The sequence below is a fragment of the Camelus bactrianus genome, chromosome 10 (genome assembly GCF_048773025.1).
Source record: "Camelus bactrianus isolate YW-2024 breed Bactrian camel chromosome 10, ASM4877302v1, whole genome shotgun sequence".
Taxonomy (NCBI): Eukaryota; Metazoa; Chordata; class Mammalia; order Artiodactyla; family Camelidae; genus Camelus; species Camelus bactrianus.
In genome coordinates, this window is record NC_133548.1 from 10,349,279 (window position 1) to 10,371,742 (window position 22,464).

The 22,464-nt window shown below is 38.0% G+C and overlaps 1 protein-coding gene across 1 annotated transcript; it reads left to right on the forward strand.

Moving 5' to 3' along the window:
* Positions 1–113: 113 nt before the first annotated feature.
* On the forward strand, positions 114–18,480 carry LOC105070175 (membrane-spanning 4-domains subfamily A member 4A). Its single transcript, XM_074371961.1, has 7 exons — positions 114–334; positions 6,068–6,218; positions 7,295–7,429; positions 10,643–10,699; positions 11,881–12,027; positions 15,632–15,733; positions 18,056–18,480. Exons 2-7 carry the CDS (start codon positions 6,084–6,086, stop codon positions 18,179–18,181), a joined length of 702 nt encoding a protein of 233 aa, XP_074228062.1. The 5' UTR covers positions 114–334; positions 6,068–6,083; the 3' UTR covers positions 18,182–18,480.
* Positions 18,481–22,464: the final 3,984 nt, after the last annotated feature.

Here is a 22,464-nt window from a genome sequence, read left to right on the forward strand (position 1 = left end):
CCCCTGATATAAGCAGTGATAACCACTATTATTTTCCTATAAAAGACCGTGAAGCAGTCACTGCCTGTTCAGCAAATTTTCACAATAGACATGCACACTCGTATCAGGGACATAAAATCAGTTAGCTTCCGACGCAAAAGAGGAACTAGCTGTGGGTCTCAGAAGTACTTAGCACAGCTTTGGGGTTTTAGGATAGTGGCTAGGAGAGAAATGCCGATTTAAACTGAGTGAGGGAGTGGAGCGAGGGCAAGTGATTGTATCTGAACTGAAAGCACTTGCTCAGAGACTCCGGCACCTATAAGAGTCCCAGCAGACATTGCAGGCTTGAAGAAAGGTAGGTCCAAAGACACATCTTCCTAGGCTTTTGGGCTGATGGCTTTCTCATCCACTGGTTCTGGGATCCCTGAAAGTGGAATGAGGGAGGATGCGGTCACCTCCCATGGCAGAAGCTGGTATTCTGGGTTGGGATGGGTTGAGCGAAACTTTCGATGTTTGTTTGGGGGTGGAGGTTGGGGAACAATATTTGCTGCAGAGAGTGGGAGTAAGAACAGGCTCCCAAAGGCTGATGCTGGATGAGGCTGTTTTAGTTATTTTTGTTCTCTAAATCCCCAGGCTATCAGGGAACTGAATGCATTTTTGACTTATTATTTCATGTACTCTTGATGCCTTTTCTTCCATGGTCTTTATTCTCTGTCTCTGAGACGTCATTTTTTTTTAATTGAAATATAGTTGGTTTACAATATTGTGTTAGTTTCTGGTGTACAGCACAGTGACTCAGAGATATATATATATCTTTTCATAATAGGCCATTACAAGGTATTGAATATAGTTCCCTGTGCTCTACAGTAAGACCTTGTTGTTTATCTCTTTTATGTATAGTAGTTAGTATCTGTAAGTCCCAGACTCCCAGTTTATCCCTCCACCCACCCCTTTCTCCCTCCTGGCGCTGGCTTCAAAAATAAAAAGAAGAGAGATTCAAGGTAAGGTTGGGATAATAGAGATGAGTTGAAGTGGCAGAGTTTCTCTTATCAGCTACATTACCCATTTTAACTCTACAGGAAGGGGACCAGAATGTCAAGGAAGGATTTAAAGAGGAGGGTAACAGAACTGTTTTGCATTCTATTGTGATCATTCTGGCTACAAGTTGGGGGGAATAAACGGGACATCCAGGGTAACAGATGGACACAGGAAAACATTAAGAGGCTATGACAATATTCCTGATAAAAATAAGAGGATACCTTGGTCTGACATGGTAGGAAATGTACCCAGAGTTTGAAAATGGTCATGTTGGATCAGAAGAGCACAATTGATCGGACCTAGAGGGTAGCTAAGAAAAGGCATCAACAACAAACTACCAGGCTTTTTAATTTGAAAAAAAAAAAAAAAAAATGAGCTAATTGTTGATTTTCCCACTGAGGAAAAACACTTGGAGTTCCCGTAGCCCTCTTACGGTTCTTGTGATCTTTATCCTTTGTCACTCTATACTAGCGACTCTGAAATAGTGTCCTCTACATACTTTTCATCGCACTGCATTAGTTTTTTGAATGAAAAATGCTAAGAAAGGCTGGAGATCTTCTGTCTGAGTCTTCTGACATTTGAAGTGGAAATTCTCCCTATTCTCTTCTGGGAAAAGTTGCTAAATGGAGAACAAATTATGGGCTTTATTATTTATAGTGACTTTAACTTAAGCTTCTGGAGGGGCAGATCTCCCAGGAAAAACTGGATTAGAGGATGTGGATTAGAGTGAAGGCCAAGAAGAAAGCTACCTATTTTATTCTCTTTTCTCTGAATTGAGATCTCGGGTCCTGCTCAGGGGATGCTCAAGTAGACAGAAAAGTCTGAATACATGTAGTCAACAACTCGCAATAGGTAACCCAGTTATCATCAGCACAGACTGGAAGATCGAGGGGACAGTCTCCTGGTCTGCCTCTAAGTAGTCTTCTATGTAACTTACTTCATGAGAGCAGAAAACAGAGGACAGCCCTGGCCTCTCAGACCAATTTTTGAGATAAACCGAAAAAGAGGAAGACTCAACTGCTGACCACAGGGCACAATGAATAACGCGCTCTAACCAATCCTATAAGCCCCTCTCCTCCGACTCTCCACCTCCCCCAAGACAGGAGCACGTTGGAGCGGGAGGATGCCAGGAATAAAGTCCCTCTCTAGCATGTTCTCAAGTGGCAAGGAGTGTTAGAGGAAGTTTACATTTTATAGATACAGCCTTAAGATGGGTAAATGACAGTAGTAATAACAACAATAATAGTTAACATATATTTAGTATGAATTATGTGAAATGCATCAGCTCAGCATTAAATTTCCACAACAGGCAAGCACTATTATTTACATTATAGAGTTACAGAAACACGAGATGAAGTAACTTGAGTAAAGAGTGGCAGAGATAGAATTGAAATCCCAGTGATCTAATCCCAGAGCTCTTTTGCTTAAGAGGATGCCCTGTACTAGCCTGGTACATGGAAGAATTATTTTGTTTATGCATTTATCCACTTATCAGTTGATGGGCATTTAGTTTGTTTCCATCTTCTGGCTATTATGGATAATGCTGCTAACAAAATGCAAACACAAGTTTTTGGGTGGACTTACGTTTTCATTTCTCTTGGGTATATACCTGGGAGTAGAATTGTTGGGTCATATGGTAAGTCTGTCTTTAACATTTTGAGGTACTGCCCAACTGTTTTCCAAAGTGGCTGCACTGGTTTACAATCTCAACATCCACGTTTGAGGGTTCCAATTTTTCCACATCCTCACCACCACTTGTTACTGTCTTTAGTTTTTTCCATCCTACTAGGTATGAAGTGGCATCTCATTGTGGTTTTGATTTATGTCTCTTTAATGACAAATGATGTTGAGAATTTTTTCATATACTTATCAGCCATTTGTATATTTCTTTGGAAAAATTAGCCTATTCAAGTTCTTTGTCCATTTTTAAATTGTGTTCTTTTTTTTTTATAATAGTAAGTGTTCTTCAAATATCCTGGATACAAGCTCCTTATCAAATACAGAATTTGCAAATATCTTCTCCCATTCTGTGGGTTGTCTTTTCACTTTCTTCATGGTGCCTTTTGAAGTCTAATTTATCTGTTTTTGTTTAATTGCTTGAACTTTGGTTTTTGTAACTAAGAAACAATTTCCTAACCCAAGGTCACACAGACTAACTCCTATATTTTTTTCTAATAGTTTTATCGTTTTAGTTCTTATATTTAGGTCTTTGATCCATTCTAAGTTTTTTTGGTTTGGTTTGTTTTTTTGGTGTGAAGAAAGGTCTAACTTCATTCTGTTGCATGTGGGTATGTAGTTTTTTCAACACCATTTACTGAAAAGACTATTCTTTCCTCCTGATAGTGTTGACATCCCTGTCAAAACCAATTATTTATGAATGCAAGGGTTTGTTTCTGGAGTCTCAACTCAGTTCCCTTGTTCTATACATCTGTCCTTGTGCCAGCACCAAGCTGTTCTGAAAATGTAGCCATGTAGTACATTTTGAAATTTGAAAGTATAAGAGCTCCAAATTGTCTTTCTTTTTCAAGATTGTTTTTACTATTCTGAGTCCCTTGTATTTCCATATGACTTTTAAATTATAAGCTTGTAAATTTCTGGGAAAAAGGTTGTTGCTAGGATTTTGATAGGAATCTTGTTGGGTCTGTAGATCAATTTGGGAAGAATTGCCATCTTCACAATATTAAGTCTCCCAAGTCATTCATGTGGGTTGTGTTTCCATTTACTTAGTTTTTCTCTAATTTATTTCAACAATATTTTAACAAGTCCTGCACTTTTTTATTAAATTTATTCCTAAATATTCTATTATTTTCCATTATAAATAGAATTTTCTTTTTATTTTAATTTTCAGATTATTTATTATTAATGTTTAGAAATATAATTGAGTTTTGTATATATTATGTGTATCTTACAACCTTGCTGAACTTGTTTATTAATTTTAATAGTTTTGGGGGGTTAAGGGAGGGCAGATTCCTTAGGGTTTTTTATAAACAGGATCATGTCATCTGTGAATTAAGATGGATTACTTTATTCCTTTCCATCTGAGTGTCTTTTATTTCTTTTTCTTTCCTAATTACTCTGACTGGAACATACAATACAATGTTGAACAGAAGAGATGAGAGTGAGCATTCTTTCTTGTTCCTGATCTTAAGGGAAAAGATTCAGTGTTTCAGCATTAACTATAATCTTGGCTGTGGTATTTCACAGCTGCTTTTGATCAGTTTGTCAAGTGTTTTAATCATGAAAAGATGTTGGATTTTTATTAAATTTTTTTCTACATCTATTAAAGGGTTCATGCAGCTTTTGTCTTTTTGTCTATTAGTATGTCATATTATATTGTTTGTGTTTTTAATGGTTAAAAAAAAAACTTGCATTCTTGATATTAACCTGATTAGGTGTATAATCCTTTTTACATATTATTGGATTCTGTTTGCTAGTATTTTGTTGAGTATTTTTGTGTCTATTCATAACAGATATTCACCTACAGTTTTCTTTTCTTATGGTGGTTTTTCCTGATTTTGGTACTAGCCTCATACAATGAATTGAGAAGTGTCCCTTCCTCTTCTAGTTTTTCAAAGAGTTTTTGAAGAAGAGTTATTAATTCTTTTAAAAATACTTACTAGAATTCACCAGTGAAACCATATGGGCTTATTTTCTTTGTGGGTATTACTTTAATTCCTAATTTAATTTCTTATTATAGAGCTATAAGACTTTTGTGTTTCTTCTTGTGTCAGTTTCACTAGTTAGTGTCTGCATAGGAATTTGACTGCTTAATCTAAGTTACCTAATGTATTGTCATACAGTTGTTCACATCACTCCCTTATCTTTTATTATTGTAAAGCTGATAATCATGTTCCTTTTTTCATTCCTGATTTTACTGATTTCTTTCTGCATTTGTTATTGCTCAGTCTAGCTAAAGATTTTCCAATTTTGTTGATCTTTTCAAATACCCCCTACAAAGGGTTCATTGTGGCTGTGGCTGTTGTCATTGCTGGGGTTTTTGTTGTTGTTGCTTGCTTGTTTACTGACTTCTTGATCTCTTCTTCAAAGTCTGTATTCTTTGTAATCTGTGAACATTGAAGTTTCTGCATGATTGTTATAAATCAAATGGTATATCAAATTGGTATAAATTAAACAGTATATCAGAATTGATTGTGGCTTGCAGAGTCTTAACAAGTTTCACTTCCCTCAAAATGTGTGGAAGTGAGCCATGCAACATCTAGATATGGATTCAAATGAGCAGATAAAAGTGTTCAAGTGTCTTAAACCCATCTCCACCACACCCAATTGGGGTTACTATTTAGAGGAGAGAAAGTGGCATAAAAGTATTATATTTGTGCTTTGAGTCTCAGAAAAATAATTTTATGTGTCCTTGCTAGGCATTGCAAGTCAGGATTTAAGACATTTTAATGGAACAAGAGATTTAAATTCTTGGTGCCACAGAGATGACTTGAAATCATAAATTCCATCCCCAAAGTCCAGAGTTTATAGGATGAAACCCATAATTCCATAACATTTAGTAAAGATGAACAGGGTCAGGTTTCCAGCTCTGAGAATGTAAGTGCACTGTGATTAGAAAAGGGGGACCACAAAGTAGTCTACAATAAACTGGAATGCAGATGGTCCTGTGCAGTTTATTACTGTTATAAAAGTTGTCCTTCAGAGGAGAAGTGGCTGTAATTAAGAGAATATACAGTAACAGGGATAGAGATAAAATATGAGTGCAGACTTGATACAGGAACTTGAAGACATTTCCCTAATTTGAGGAGTTCAGCATGTTCACCTCAATTCTATCCACATTTTCCTCTTTTCAAAATTTTCCAGCATCTGAATCTTGATGTCACGTGGCATCTCTTTCTCTCTCTCTCTCTCTACGTGCCTCCATCTCTCCTTAAGATGTTTCTTGTTCCATTTTCCCAGCTGGTCTATGCAATAGTTACAGTTTGCAAAGATCTTCTACTGCCTGTTATAATAGAGGGAGTGGATATAGACCAGACCTGGAAACGTTCTGTCATTTCCAGGACCTCATCTTCAATTACATTTCTTACTGTAGCCCCTTTTCTGCTGCCATGACAACCACACCGGGAATGGAACTGACCGCACCAGGGGCTGGCCCTGGTGTGTACCAGCCTGCTTCTCTACACTCATATCTGTGGAAAAGGATGCCAGAGAAGTTCCTGAAAGGGGAACCCAAAGTCCTTGGGGTAAGTCCATTGTGGATCTGGGGGAAGACCAGTCATCCTGTAAATCCAGTACTGATCAGATCTAATGCCACATACTCTGTCCCAGTAGCCCCATATCCATCAGCCAGCCCTAGGGGCATCCATATTTGACGTTCTAGAGTTGAAAAATGATACAGTATTCTATTACGCCATGTTTCTAATGTAGTTGTATTTAAAATATAGTGACTTTAGATTGATTCTAGGGTTGTGGATCATCCGTGATAACTGTATTTAATGTCAGTGTGGAGGAGTAGCAGAAGAAAAGGCCGCGTGGTGTCCCTTCCACAGACCTTCCCGATAGCTCATGGCCCCATATGGTTACCATGTCTTTCTGGGGAATTTTCTTAGCCTGCTCCTCAGAGGATAAAAATTCTTTTATCTTCTGTGTGTGCATTTCTGTCTGGAGTCTCAGTTGGGTGTGCCTAAAATAATGGACGGTTTAAAGAACAGGTTAATTCAGGTAGAAGGATCGTGAAAATAGAGGTTTATTTTGAGCCCAAGATTTGAACCAATGGTACAAAGTCATAATGACACCCTGGATCCTTTTTAATGCCTTTTTTTTTTAAATGTAATTGTACTCCAAATCCTATTTTTAGACCCTCTACTCACTCATATCCTCAGGCCCCAGACCCGGAGAAAAAGCCATATTGCTCTTCTCTTTTTTCTTCCCCTGGACATACTCTCCTTCCTTCAGATTACTGCTCCTTGCTGGAGTAATCACTTCCTCATGTCTGGATCGTGCCTGTCTGGGGGTGTGTAAAGGACAGTGACAGTTGTGGCTAGAATAGCATCATGGGTATCAGCACAGCACCTCTGGGTGGGTCCTGGGACACTCTTGTTACCTTGAAATGACTGGCATGATTGGGATAGACATCCTAAGAGATCGTTTTAGTAAGCTGATACAGCCACAGCTCTTTATATGAAAGAGAAGTGACAAGAGTATATCAAGAAGACCATCCGACTTTTTCCAAAGATGGAGAATGAGGGTTGGAAAGGGCGTGGCTTGGGCATCACTTCTGTGGCAGACAATCTGTTTTTACTTTCCTCATCATTTCTAGGTCATGGAGATCCTCATTGCCCTGATGAACTTGAGCTTTGGAACAGTAATAATGTGTGTCACGCTCCCAGATACAGGACTGACTATTACTATCTTTTCAGCGTACACGGGGTATACGGTTTGGGGGTCAGTGATGGTGAGTAAGGAGAATACCGTCAGACGTAGTTGGAGACAACCTAACATAGTTGTTAATATCCTGAGCTTTGGAATCATACCCTAACCCAATCTTGTAGTTCTGTAGCTTTGAGAAAGATAGCTCACGTCCTTTTGACTCAATTTTGTCATATTTGAAATGGGAAAAATAACATAAAACTCATAGAAAGCTTGGTAGATTAAGTATTTAATAGGTATCAGTCAGGGGATATTAAAGTGGCATGTAGCAAAAGACCCAAACCAGAATGGATTAAACATTGAAAGCATTGGTTATTCCACAAGAAGACCTGTTGTTTCCAGGGTTGGTTAATTCAGGAGTGCAGAAGCCTCACTGAGGACAGGTGTCACACCATGTCGGCCTTGTTGACCCATTTCATTGTTCGTAAATGCTCTGTGTGCATGAATGCTTTTCACTCTCAAGCTAACTATGGGCAAAGGCAATAGATTTGCCATTATTGGCTCGGACTATTCAAGATTCACCTCTGTGTCTGGGAAGGGTTCACTGAAGTTTACGAGAGATGGAACAAAATGAAGATTTTGTTAGGAAGGAAGAAGAGGAGACACCGCTGGTATGCAGGCAGTTTAAAGTCGACTATCAAATTTTAGCAAATGCAACTGCCATTAGATAAATTTTGTCTCATAAATTTAATGACAACTATAATTAAAATTAAATTAAAATTTAGGAAAGTTTTAAAAATTCCCCGCTGCAAACAAAATGCAGGTTTGTTTCTATACAAATTGAGAATGTAAACAGAGCATAAACTGTCAAGTTTTACCTACTGACAAAAGGAAAATAAATTTGTTAACTGGGTTTGTGTTAGAATCAAGGAACCAATTCAGGTGTTGTAAGGTTTCCATTTATCTCCGAAACTGAGTTGAGAGTTGTATCGCAGAGGTGGCTTTTTGTTCTTCCTCACCTGTTAACAGAAGAAGTGCAAGATTTGAAGACCAGCAAATGCTGTTCTACATCTGGGCAGCTGTGCAGCGCTTTCTATGTCCGATCATGCTGACGTCAGAAATAGCTTTTATTAAACTCTTACCGTGATCTGGTCACTCTGCTAAGTGCCTTATATGTAAATTACATACATTTACATTCACATTTCAAACAACCATCACAGACTTCTGAGAAAGGGTTTGTCATTGACCTAAATTTATGGATGAAGAAATCGAGATGCAGAGAGATGAAGTAACTTGCCCCAGATTACACAATTATTTGGTACAGGAATCAGGGCCCAAGCAGGGTCAGTCTAATCTCAGTATTGCACACACTGAACCACTAGCCTTCTGCTCACCTTTTCCTTTCCTTTTCAAGACCACTTCTGAATCCAGTTTTCATAATGTGTGCCTTCTACACATGTTCATTAGATGCTCAGGAACTGCAGGAATGTGTTTGTAAATGGAGGTACCACTCAGAATGTTGCCTGTCAGGATCCTGCTAGATGAGCCTTTACTTAAGTAGCAGAGTATTTTTTACTGCTACCTTCAGTGATTCTTTCAACTTATTTCCAGATCGCACCTGGGAAGTGCCTTCTGTTCTTCCTTCTGCAGTACGAGAGCCAATCACACATTTCTTTTATTTTTGGCCCTGGAGTCTCCAGTACAGTTATATGTCACTTATTAGAATCCTATGAAATTATCCCCACATTAGTCTATTTGTTCAGGTTTTCTTTTGTGTACTTTTGAAACATTGTGAAGTTTTATTCATATATAGATATATTTACTTTTCACATTCCTTATTAAGCTTTTCTTCTCTCAGAAACTTCATATATTTTTTTTGCTATGGTAAATGACGTTCTCTTATTAAATCCTGTCTTCAAACGCACAAACACGCACACATTTATAATAGGCATATATAAAATGTCTGTATATAATGTTGTTCTCATGTGCCTTATTGAATTTTCCTAGAGGTTAAAGCAGTTTTTAGTTGATATTCTTGAATTTTGCAGTATAACATATTCATATTTAAGCAACAGTAATTTTAACCATTTGCTTTAAATACTTTTCTTGTATAATTTTTTTTGGTGCTCTACTAAGAATAATAATACCTAATAGTCTACATTTTTATCTTGATACTTTCTTTAATGAGATGATGGCCCTACTGTTCCTTTGTTAAACATGATGTAGACTTTTTGACTGAGACACATTCTGTCATGTTATAGAAAATGCAGCTCTTCGTATTGTACAAATGTTTAAGTCAGTAATAACATTGAATTCTATTAAATGTTTTATCAACATTGTAAACATGAATAGCAATTAGTGTGTGAGTTTTCTCCTTAAATATATTAATGTCATAAACTGTAATAATGTTTCAATATTTTAAAAATCTGAACATTTTAAGAAATACCCCACATGTTCATGATTCATTTCATAAAATATGATGGATAATTCTTCCTACTATTTTTTTCTAAAGGTGACTCAGTTTACATTAATCATCTCTATGTCTTGGTATTTAGAAACTCACTGAAGAAATTTATCAAGCTGTTTAATTACATGTCTTTTTTGGTATTAAGGTACAATTATTGAAACTTCAGAAATCAGCTTTGGAAAGCAGACCCCAAAATTCAAACAGTCAAATAGTTCAGGGCAGGGAGCCCAACTGACTTGACTCCAGCCATTTTAGCTAAATGGAAAATAATTACCAAGTTGATGGAGTCAAATGAAATCATATATTCTAATCATTATCTAATATGGAATTTAAATTTTTTTGTTACTATTTTATTCACAACTTCTAATCATCATTTTAAGTAAAAATAATCTTCGGGGAGAGGGTGTAGCTCAGCAGTAGAGTGCATGCCTAGCATGCACGTGGTCTTGGGTTCAGTCAAAAATAAGTAAATAAACAATAAATAAACCTAATTACCTCCCCGCCTTAAAAAAATTAAACTCACATAGACACACAAACAAACCTTCATATCAGGAACTTAGGAGCCTCCTTTATATTTCATTGCCCTCGAGCAGTTTAAACACCATTGCAGTTAGACAGTTTTGGAAAGATTCGATACATCCTCCTGTGACTCTGATAGAATGTCTCTGTTGTTTCTGGGTAAAAGGGATGGTTATGTATAAACTTTTGTGTTTCTTCCAATATAATTGGTTTGTTTAACATATTTATCACATTTAGGGATATGTTTTAGTAAGTTGGGACTTCAAGTATTTGTTCAAAGTTTTTTACCTGCATTTTCCCTCTTGTTACTAGTTTATTATTTCAGGGTCCTTCTCAATTGCAGCAGGAATTAAAACGACAAAAGGTCTGGTGAGTGTTGTCTCCTGTTTGTTCTTTTTCGTTCGAAAAGAAGGATCAAACTAGTATGTATTCTGCCAGAGAGGAAAACAGATTTTGTTTGTTTTTTAAAAAATCAGGACAGACTGTAAATTTTAACTAGTCGGATGGGTCTTTAAAAAAATTGTCTGATAGTAGAGTTATTGACGTGAGAGTGAATAGTTTGGGAAGGTAGTTGCTGAGAAAATGGTTATGACAGCACAGAGAATTCCTGAGGAGAAATGTCAAATGAGATTGGTCAAACAAACCCTGTAGTTTGAGATCCAGGCCATGACAGTGGCAACGATGCTGGTGTGGCCAGTATCTGTTGACTTATTGATTAAGCTGTGTATCCCAACTGTATGCAGAAAGGATTTGGATTCAGTGTGCAATGAAAGAAGTTTACACTGAGGCTATTTAAATAAGAAGAAGACAGTTTAAAACGTAACTTTCATGCCAATATATCTTTCACAAAGCCAATAAAAGACAAAAGCCCAGACCCCAACAGACTCCTTTTTTCTGGCTAAAGACAGTCTTTGAGTTTCCATTGCTCAAAGGACAAGTATCAAACTGTGGAGCATGGTCAGTATGGCTTTTCCAAATCTGACCTCAACCTATCTCCCTAGCATCTCCTCCAGATGTAACCGTTAAGATCTGCCTTGTGCTCCAGCCGCACTGATCCTCTTATACTCTCTTAGGGAATCTTAGTTCTTCTACAAACCTCCATAACTTTGCCATGAGAAGATAATGTACGAAAACGAACATACAACAGAGGGAGATAGTATGATGCAAAAGACATGGAGGCTGAGAGGCAGGCAGAATTTAGAAAGTACTGAGAAGTCAGGCGCCTGAAGGAGAGCGTAGGAGGAGGTAGACAGCAGACAGGACTGTGCAGCTAAAGTGTGAAGGGTATAGAAAGCCCTGCTAAGGAGACTGGAGTTTATCTCATGCGCCCATGGGAGTTTCCTGAAGGACTTAAATTTGGGAATAACGGGATGAGATTTGTGCCTTAGCAGGAGGTCAGAGCAGGGAATGAGACAAGTTAGGGAGCTCCTGTAGTCATCAAGACAGAGAAGATAGACTGTGTGGGGCAAGAAGTGGGTGGGTGTAATGTGATTGATGGAGACATCTGAGGATGTTGTTGCGTTGTTTAATTGATTTTCATTCCCTTCTAGGTCCAAGGTAGCCTAGGATTGAACATCGCCAGCTCTGTCTTGGCTTTATCTGGGGTCATACTCACTGCAATCAGCATGATTTTGGGTTTAGAAATCCCTTACTGTGAACAGGAAGGAAATTGTTTCATGATCAGATCTATTTTAATAGTGAGTGCATCTTCTTTTCATGGGATACTGTGGTGGAAACAAGTCAAGGGACCCCTGGCTCTGACAAAAGTAACAATCTGTATTCTCTAATTGATGACTCTCTTTGGGAAGCTGGAGATGATTGAGAAATAGGACAGTGTTTTGTTTAGGAGTCATGCCCGCATCTCATCTTTCTCATTGTACCTCTTCTATGTGTGATGAGGGAAAGCGGGAAGGAAGCTCATAGTTATAGAACAAATACTCCTAATAGTTGGGCTGGTAAGTATCTTGCATAATTTTTCCTGTTTAATTGCAAAACATGCATAACTATGTACTGTTATCTGCTCTAAAAATGGAGCCCAGATGTCAGTCCCTCTGTATCCCCAGGCCTTCCTGATGGAGCCTAATGGCGTTCCCTAATAATATAAAGTAGAATAGTCTTAAACGTTATCCAACAAGTAGGGAATGACCCAGTATCCCTTTCAGCATCTCTGGATGTTCTTGTAAGATTAAGCACTTTTGGCCTCAATGTCCACCTCCTGGCAAATTCTGTCTTTGTTGTGTATATAACTGCTTTTCTGTACCACTTGCCCTCTCCTGGATATTATCCTAATTGCTTTAGTCTCCAACACCAGATTTTGCAGGTAGTACAACTTTCTGAAGCTTGGGGCCATTGGGTAAGTGTAGGGAGGAAGACTTTTTGCAGCACAGCTTTGCAGACTGAAAAGCAGTTAAATCTATATTATTAAAAAGTCTATTAGCCTTTCTCGACACCACTGAAGTGTCTGTTATCTGAGCTCCATGTGAGCTTCTGGCCTTTCCCTGTGCTGCTTAATTCTTTGTCCCATTATGTCCTTTAATCACCTAAATTTGGAAACTCATCATTCTTCCTAACTTACTATGCAGATCAATTGCATTGCCTTTTCTTTTTTTTTTCCTTGCTAATCCTAGGTAAATCTTGAGTGCTATATAGTCACACCAAAATAACCCCTTCAGTGTCTTTGCTAAACTTATTTACTCCTCTTGAGATTCCTGACGGTTCTTTTTTTTTTTTTTTTTTCCAGTTCTTACAGTAAGCAATTTTATTTCTTGCTACTCATTCAAAATAAGAAGAAAGATGGGGAGGATACAGCTCAGTGGTAGAGTGCATGCCTATCATGCACAAGGTCCTGGGTTCAATCTCCAGTACCCTATCAAAATAAATAAACAAAACCCTAATTACCTCCCTGCTCTCAAAATACATAAAAATGTGAAATTGTTTTTAAAAATGCTCAAAAAAAATTTTTGGAAAAAAAAGAATTTTTTTCAGCACACTTAACATTTTTTCCCCAAGGTCATGTGGTTAGAAATTGGCAAAAGCAAGATTAGATACTGTACCTTCCTGCCTCTCATCCTCCTATTATTTCATATTCTTCCATGTAGGTATCCTGAAGAAGAATCTTACTTTCAGTTTCTGAAGTTCTTTCCATGCATAGACTCCAAGGGCAATGACAGGGATAAAATCTACCAGCTGCACAGGGCTGGCTTCACAGGCCTGGGACCTGCATGGTCACACAGGGCTTTGTAGTTAGAAGAGCCTGAGGCTTGGTTTACAACTCGGCTGTTTCTGTCTTGAAGTTCTTAATACCTTTTTAACAAAAGGCCCTGTAAATGATAGAGCCAGTCCTGCCTTCATCTCAGTCACCTCCCAGAAGCCATCACAAATTCCTCTTGTGTGATCATTTTCTGCCTCTCCTGATAGCAGAGCACATCGATAAGGGTTTCCTGACATCTGAAGCATTAAGTCTGTTCCTACCTGGACACCTGCACGGCCAGTCCCCAGGTCTATGGGCCTATGTTTCATGCCCAGTCCTAGGGTTGGCCCTCTGAGAGACATAAGAAGGCTCGTCTTCAGGGTGCTCATCTTCCTAGGAGTGAAAGAAATATTGGAAAGCAGTTAGAGGTTGACAAAACCCCGAGGGCTTACTTTTGAATATAATTGTAAAAGAGAGGTTGGAAAAAGATGAGCTCTTTGTAGGAAAGAGTAGAGCAGACGCTACCTGGAATCATTGGGCAGGACCGTATGAAATTGCCAGCGATCAACTGTGCTTGATTTAGAAAGACGGCAGCTTCCTTTAGCTCCCCCTTATATATTATCTATATTTTTTGCTACTTCTTGAGAATTTAGCCTGGTGCCTGTTTTTGTAAATAAAATATTACTGGAATGTAGCCACACTCATTTGTTTTCATATTATCTGTGGCTCCTTTTGAGCTATAATTGCAAAGTTGAATATTTGTGACAGAAACCTTATGGCCTGCAAAACCTAAAACATATGCTAGCTGGCCCCTTACAGAAAGTCTGTCAACCCCTGGTCTGCCTTACTAGATGGTAAAATCCTTGAAGTTAGGGAAATTGCTTGGTTTGCTGCTCTGTCTTCTACGCCTACAACAGTTCCTGAAACAGAGAGTCTACTGAATATGTTGAAGAAATGAGTCAATAGATAAAGAAGCAATGAATGCAAATATTCTTCAGGTCCCCTTGAGTCAGTATCACATACGGCCTGGCTCTTGCTCTATTGGCTCTTCCACAGCAGAGGTACTACCCCTATTCATGGAGAGAAAAAGAGAAACTATTTAGAGTAAATAATCTCTGGCATCAATTCAGGCAACTGATTCAAATTTTTAGAAAGAAGAGTACTGCCTAGTGTTTCTCAAATCTGACCATGTATTTTGGCTGAAGATTAAAGCCAATGGCTAAAGACCTAAAGCCAGTTCTCTGGGGAGATGGATTAAAGCCCAACCACCGCAGTTTCGCAGTTGCATTCGTTTCTCATTGTTGCTGTAACAAAATTACTACAAACTTCGTGACTTAAAACAACATAAATTTATTGTCTTTACAGTTCTAGAGATTAGAAGTTTGGAATGGTTCTCACTGAGCTAAAATCAAAGTGTTGGCAGGGCTGTGTTCCTTCCTCTCTGGAGGCTCTGTGGGAAAATCAGTTTCCTTGCCGTTTCCGGCTTCCCAAGGCTGTCTGCACTCCTTGGCTTGTTGTCCCATCCTCTCATTTCAAAGCCAGCAGAGCAACATCTTCCAATATCTCTTGGACTTCGACTCTTCCTCCTCCTGCTTCCACTTACAAGGACTCTGTAATTCTTTGGGGCTTACCTGGGTAATCTAGGATAACCCCTCCATCTCAAGGTCAAATAATCAACGACATTAATTCCTTCTGCAAACCTAATTCTCCTTTACCACGTAAACTGACATATTCACGGACAGGTTCTGGGCATTAGAATGTGGACCTCTTTGGTCTGTTTATTAGTCTGTCTACAAACATTCCTCTGCCTACAATTACTAGGATGGGAAGTCGTTATTATTGTATCAACTGTATGGAATTTCTACTGTTTGAAAGAACTCGTTTGATAATTATCTTCATGATCCCTTCCTCCTTTCTGTAGCATTTTCACATTCTGTGTCTGTAATATCCCTAGAAAGCAGAGTGTGGGGAAAAGAACCTGGCTTCAGTTGGGAGCCAGTATTTCTGATCTCTGGCCAGTGCTGCTTCCCTTGGGGCCTTGTAATCAGTGGTCAGTGTTTGAACTTGTCATCTCGATCCCTTACATTTCCTTCTTACGAATCTGTCTCTAGGGTATGGACGTTATGATGTTCCTTTTAAGTATTCTGGAGTTCTGCATTGCCGTGTCTCTCTCTGCCTATGGATGCAAAGTAATATGTTGTAATCCTAATGGGGTAAGTATCAAGCTTCCCTTGACAATGTCTATATTAGTTTTTCTACTGCCGTGTAACACATTACACAAACTCAGTGGCTTAAAACAACGCACATTTACTATCTCTCAGTTTCCATGAGTCAAGAGCCTGGGCACGGCTGAGCCGGGTCCTCTGCGCAGGGTCTTACAAGGCTGTCATCACAGAATTGGCTGCAGTGTGGTCTCAGCTGAGGCCTCTGGTCCTCTTTCCTGCTCCCAGGGCAGAATTTCTTTCCTCTCAACTGAGGAACTCATGACAACTCGCTTCTACTCTGAGCGCAGCAAGAGAGCTAAAGCGCCTGGTGCTTTCCAGCTCTTTTAAAGGGGTCAGATGATTAGGTCAAGTCCATCCAGAATAATGTCCTTTTTGATAAACTCAAAGTCAACTGATTAGTAGCCTACTCAAAAGAGTGATATCCTCTCCTATGCGGAATCTAAAAAAAAAAAAAAAAAAAAAAAAAAAGACAAATGAACTTATTTGTGAAACAAAAACAGACTCACAGACATAGAAAACAAACATGGTTACCAGGGCGGGACGGGGTGGGAAGGGATAAACTAGGAGTTCGAGATTGGCAGATACTGACTGGTATATATAAAACAGATAAACAGGTTTATACTGTATAGCATAGGGAACTATATTCAATATCTTGTAATAGCTTACAGTGAAAAAGAATATGAAAACAAATATATGTATATTCATGTATGACTGAAGCATTGTGCTGTACACCAGAAATTGACACATTTTAAACTGACTATATACCTCAATTAAAAAAAAAAAAGACTAAACACTGATTTAAAAAAAAAAGAGTGATATCCCATCATATACACAAGTCCCACCCACAACTCAAGGGGAGGCCATCTATACAGGGACATGGGTTACCGGGTGTCACTTCAGAATTCTGCCTGCCACAGCGGATAAAGAAAAACTATTTTCCTCCATCCTTACTACCCCAAAGGGCATCTCTCTTAGTTCAGATGAGAGAATACTTCACAATGTAGAGAGTCTCCAGAGAGTGCCCAATTTTTACTCCATTATCCAATTTTGGAAACCTTCCCTGAGCTACTGAAGCAAGTCAGGGTTTCAGACTTACCCAGTATACGTACATTTGCCCATTTTCTTACCTTGAGACCTGCAACAGATCTTCCTGGCTGCTAAGCAGAGAGAAGGTCGCATAGAGATGGTTTGGAAATGGGAGGAGAAAAGGGACCAAACGGCACTAGAAAGAATAGGACAAGTGTATCTTCCAAGAACTAAGGGTTCAGGGTGAGAAAATGGATATTAAAACCCTAAGAGATGTTCATTAACTTCGTTACCCAAAGCCAATCACAAAATAATAATAGTGGGATGACGTGATTTTTCTGGGGCTCTTCTATACCAGTCTGTGCCTCTTTACTTTCTTTTGGGGCTTTTGTGCGACACCACAACCCCCACCCCCACAGCCTTTCCCCATGGAAGAGAGATTGACTAAATCACATCAACTCTGTGAGTGGACTTTGACGTTACAAGACCCTAGAAGCTAGCGTTTCTCGCAATTTCTATCGATTTTGTAGTTTCATTAAGTGAAGCATTTTGTTCTTATTAAGTGAGCCATTTGGACAACACCACACTCCTCAGTAATGTCGTATTTCAGTAGTGTTTATGTCTAGACCTGTGTTTCCTTTTGCTCCTAGAGAAGTGACAGAACTGGGAAATACGTCTCCCACTAACCCCACTGATGACGGCTGGAGAGTGTGATGCCAAAGAGCAATGGCTCTGGGGCATATAATGCCTGGGTCTTTTATCTCATCCTGGTTCACCCATCCCACCTCCCGCTCCCCCCCCCACCCCGCAACACTCCACTTCATACTGAGTTTGTGGAAGAAGGACCAGCATTTTCCTTAGTTTCCTGATGATTCCTGCCTTTCTGGGTCATTGTGGGTTCCGCAGTGCTTTAGTCATGGCTAGCAAATCAGTGATTTGGGTATTTGCCATCGACATAAACCTGGTTTGGAAGAAGAGCTCTATGTTTTCCAGTAACACTGTGGTTTACCCAGCGTGCTGGGTACCATCATCCACACGTAAGACCGAGCCACTTGTAAGATCACAGCAACAGCTATCAGCATCTCATCCCAAAAGCTACCACTGAATGTTTTTTCTTAGCTGTAGCCTGATCTAAAGAATTCTTGAGAAACTCCACCAATTAGATCTTGAAACTGAAATCAGAGAAAGGGTAGACTCTGATAATGATGACATTGTGTAGACAGGAGAGAGAAGCCCTGAGGTTATTTGGTTGACTCACCTATGGCATTCTGATTAATTTCACAGGTTGTGTTCATTCTGCCATCAAATCCTCACATGGCAGAAATAGCATCTCCCGCACCATTTACAGGAGGTTTGATGCCACTAATGGATCAACAGAAAAATGTTCCAGAAAATGTATCCCTACAGTAATGCGAGAACCCAGTTTGGGAGAGTACCAGAATCCAACTATTTTATATAAAATTCAGAGTCATGTTATTTTTTCCTCTAAGCACTCAACAGCTCACTTCACTAGCTCTTTGTAAACAATAGCAGACGTTAAATAAATAAATCATGCATTTAATGAGTCAATAGTATCCCCTCTTTTCTTATATATATGTGTAATTTTATTACAATATTTTCTTTATCCATTCATCTATTGATGGACACTTAGGTTGTTTCTCTATCTTAACTTTGTGAATTGTGCTTCAATAAATGTGGAAGTGCAGATATCTCTTTGAGACAGTGATTTCGTTTCTTTTGAATATACAGTTGACCCTTGAACAACACGGATTTGAACTATGTGGGTCCACTTATAGGAAGATTTTTTTCAATAAATATTCTGGAAAAACTTGGGGAGATTTGCAACTGTTTTAAAAATGCACAAACTGCATAGTCTAGAAATATTGAAAAAATTAAGAAAAGTTAGTTATGTCTTGAATGCATGTAATATATGTAGATACACATATAACATACAAATGTTATATATGTGTGTGTTATATGTAACACATACCTATGTGTTAATTGGCTGTTTGTTACCAGTAAGTCTTCTGGTCAACAATAGGCTATTAGTAGTTAAGTTTGGGGGGAGTCAAAAGTTATACATAGATTTTCAACTGTGTGGGAGTTGGAGATCTCTAACCCCTGCCTTTCTCAAAGGCCAACTATATATTTAGAAGTGGATTTGCTGGATCTTATGATAACCCCATTTTTAATTTTGGGGGGAACCTCTACACTTTTTTTCCATAATGGCTGTACCAACTTGCATTTCCAACAGCAGTGAGCTGGTTTGGTTCACTGGTGGGTGGGACCAAAGCCAAGGGCTTCTAGAGTTAGTGCTGACTCACATCTATAATACCATCAAAAAGAATAGTATACTTAGGAATAAATGTAATCAAAGAGGCAAAAGATGTGTACACTGAAAATTACAAGACACTGGTGGAAGATCTTGAAGGAGACAGGAGTAAATTGAAAGATATCCTGTGTTTGTGAATTGGATGAATTAATATTGTCAAAATGTCCACACTGCTCAAAGTGATCTACAGATCAAATGCAATCCCTATCAAAATTTCAGGGACATTTTTCACAGAAAAAGGAAAAAACAATACTAAGATTCATATGGAACCACAAAAGATCCCAAATAGCTAAAGCAATATAGAGCAAGAAGAATGAAGCTGGAGGCATCACATTTCCTGATCTTTGGCAAAGGTGCCAGGAACACACAATGGAAAAAGGACAGTCTTTTCAATAGAAGATGTTGGATATTCATATGCAGAAGAATAAAATTGGATCTATATCACACAATATACATAAAAGTCAAATCGAATGGATTAAAGACGTAAACATAAAGCCTGAAACTATAAAACTCCTAGAAGAAAACATAGTGAAAACCTTTCTTGACATTGATCTGAACAATTATTTTTTTGGATATGATCTCCAAAACACAGATAGCAAAAGCAAAAATAGACAAATGGAATTGCATCAAGGCAGTTTCTATTCAGTTTTTTTTTTTATAGTTCCGTTCTGAGCTCCATGCACACTTTAATTTCAGTATCTATGTTTTCTTCAAGAATGCTCATTGTAGGATCATGGGAATATAAGGCCTCCCTGTCTCTACACCCTCCTGTCTGCCTTTGCCAGCTCCGCAGATTGACAGTAGTTACAAAAACCACTTAATGCATTCTTTTTCTTGGTTAAGGATTAAACAACAATCAAGCAAGGTCCATTAAGGTAAATATTAAAACTAGTGTTTTTATGTTAAATAGATATCCTGTGTCTATCTATTGCTGGACATCAAGGAAGATACAGATAACCTGGCTTATTACTGGCACTTGTGTGCCTTTATAAAGGAACAAGCTTTAAGAAAAAGTCAAATAAACAGAAATAATGAGAAATAGAAATAAGATGGCTCTTTGATTTCATGGTTGAGAGGCTGTCTCTTGAAGCTTCTTTTAACTGATTTTTAGTAAATAATTTTTATAGTTTAAGCCATTTCAATTGAGTGCTTTATTAATTGTAACAGAGTTTTTGTCATGTTTCTTCTTCTGTAAGTTATTTGTTCATTTTATGCCTATTTCACCATACAGTGAAAACATATTTATCTATTCTTGTACCAATCACAGTCTTACAATTATTTTTTATGTGTTGATATTTTTGAATAAGGGAATATGCTACTTCTCTCATTTATATTTTTTCTTCAATATTTCATTTACATTTTACAACTTTTGATACATGGCATTTATTCCCATTTGTTCTGATAATCATGGCCTGAATTTCTTCTAAGAAACTACTATTCCTTTACTCCCAACTCACATACAAGTTTAGAGCTGACTTTAACCTTAACCTCTCCTAGATCTGGACAATGGCAGAATTAGATCAATCCAACCTGAGTGACTGGTTCTGTGACAGTCTTGTGACCAAATAAAAACATCAATTGTATGAATGGCTGACACATTTCTAATCAAAGCTAATCCTGGCATTTTTTTGCTTCATTGAGCAGGAAAGTGTCTTCTTATTTTCTCTTTCCCACTGGGCCTGGAGCTATGAGGATGTAAATCTTCTGCTATTAGTAGCCATCATGCTGCTATATGAATCCCATCAAAGACAAAAATGCTTATGTATACAATGGAATACTATGCAGCCGTTAAAAATGACAACATAACGCCATTTGCAGCAACATGGATGTCCCTGAAGAATGTCATTCTAAGTGAAGTAAGCCAGAAAGAGAAAGAAAAATACCATATGAGATCACTCATATGTGGAGTCTAAAAAAAAAATGAACATAAATACAAAACAGAAACAGACTCATAGACATAGAATACAAACTTGTGGTTGCCAAGAGGGCAGGGGGTAAGAAGGGACAGACTGGGATTTCAAAATTTGTAGATACTGACAGGCATATTCAGAATAGATAAACAAAATTATACTATATAGCACAGGGAAATATATACAAGATCTTGTGGTAGCTCACAGCGAAAAAAAAATGTGACAATGAATATATGTAGGTTCATGTATAACTGAAAAATTCTGCTCTACACTAGAATTTGACACAACATTGTAAAATGACTATAACTCAATAAAAAATGTAAAAAATAAAAAAGATAAATGCTTACAGAGGAGAGCAGAACTGAGAAGTTTTTAGTGAAAAATTCATTTCTAATGATGTCCTTTGAGTCTCTGAGTCAAGATGTAACTGGAATTGGATCAATCCCTGAAGTTTTTAGTACCTAAAGAAATTAAAATGAAACTCTTCAGGTAGTACAATACTGGGCAAAATCCTCTAATGGCTTCCTGTCTAATTCAGAATAAAAGTTAAAGCTCATACTAAGCCCTATAAAATCCTAGATCACTTGATCATTTACTATCTCTTGGATTTTATAAAAATACCCTACACTCATATTTGCTGATACATTGCTTTGGGTTGATTTAAAATGGCCTCAGAATGCCTTCCTTTTGTCAAAATTTTTACATGCATAAATCTTTTCATGTTCATATTTATATAAGCGACCTAAGAGTGGTACATTTTTAGTCACAAAAAAATCATAGAAACAATCTAGGCTATTAGAGCAAGATAATACGATTCTAAGAAGCTTTTAAAAAAGACTGCCTGCATTTCACATCATGTCGTTCTAAACTTCACAGTAATTTATAGATCTGCTTTTGTTGATTGACTTGATTTCTCCTAGTTATTGGTTATTGTTATTTTTCTGCTTTTTGGCATGTATAGTAATTCTTGATCAGGTGCTGGATATTGTCATTTTTATGTGACTGTTCAAATTTTCTTTTTTCAAAGAGTATTGTTCTGACAGGCAGTTAAACGTGAAGACAAGTTTGAAGTTTTGAGGCTTTTAAAAAGCCTTTCTAGGGAAGGTTTAGAGTTGTTATTACTCTGGGCTAGTTTGGATTTATTATTAAAGCATAATAACCTTTCTGGGGGTCTTTATTCTATACTCTGAGTATGTGTGGAAGACTCTGCATTCCAACTGATCAGAACTTGAGTGTCTCTCACCTCTGTGTGTCTTGGTCAGCATTCAGCTTGTAACTACCCAACTACCTGTTTATTGTTTGACTGGACTTTTGGAATTTCAACCTGTAAAGGTACAGCTTAGTATTCAACAAATTTAAGGGAACTCTCTTGCAGTTTTCAGGAACTCTATTCCCTGCATAGCTACGTCCTTTATGGTTTGCCACCTACTAATTCTAGCTGCCTCACCTCC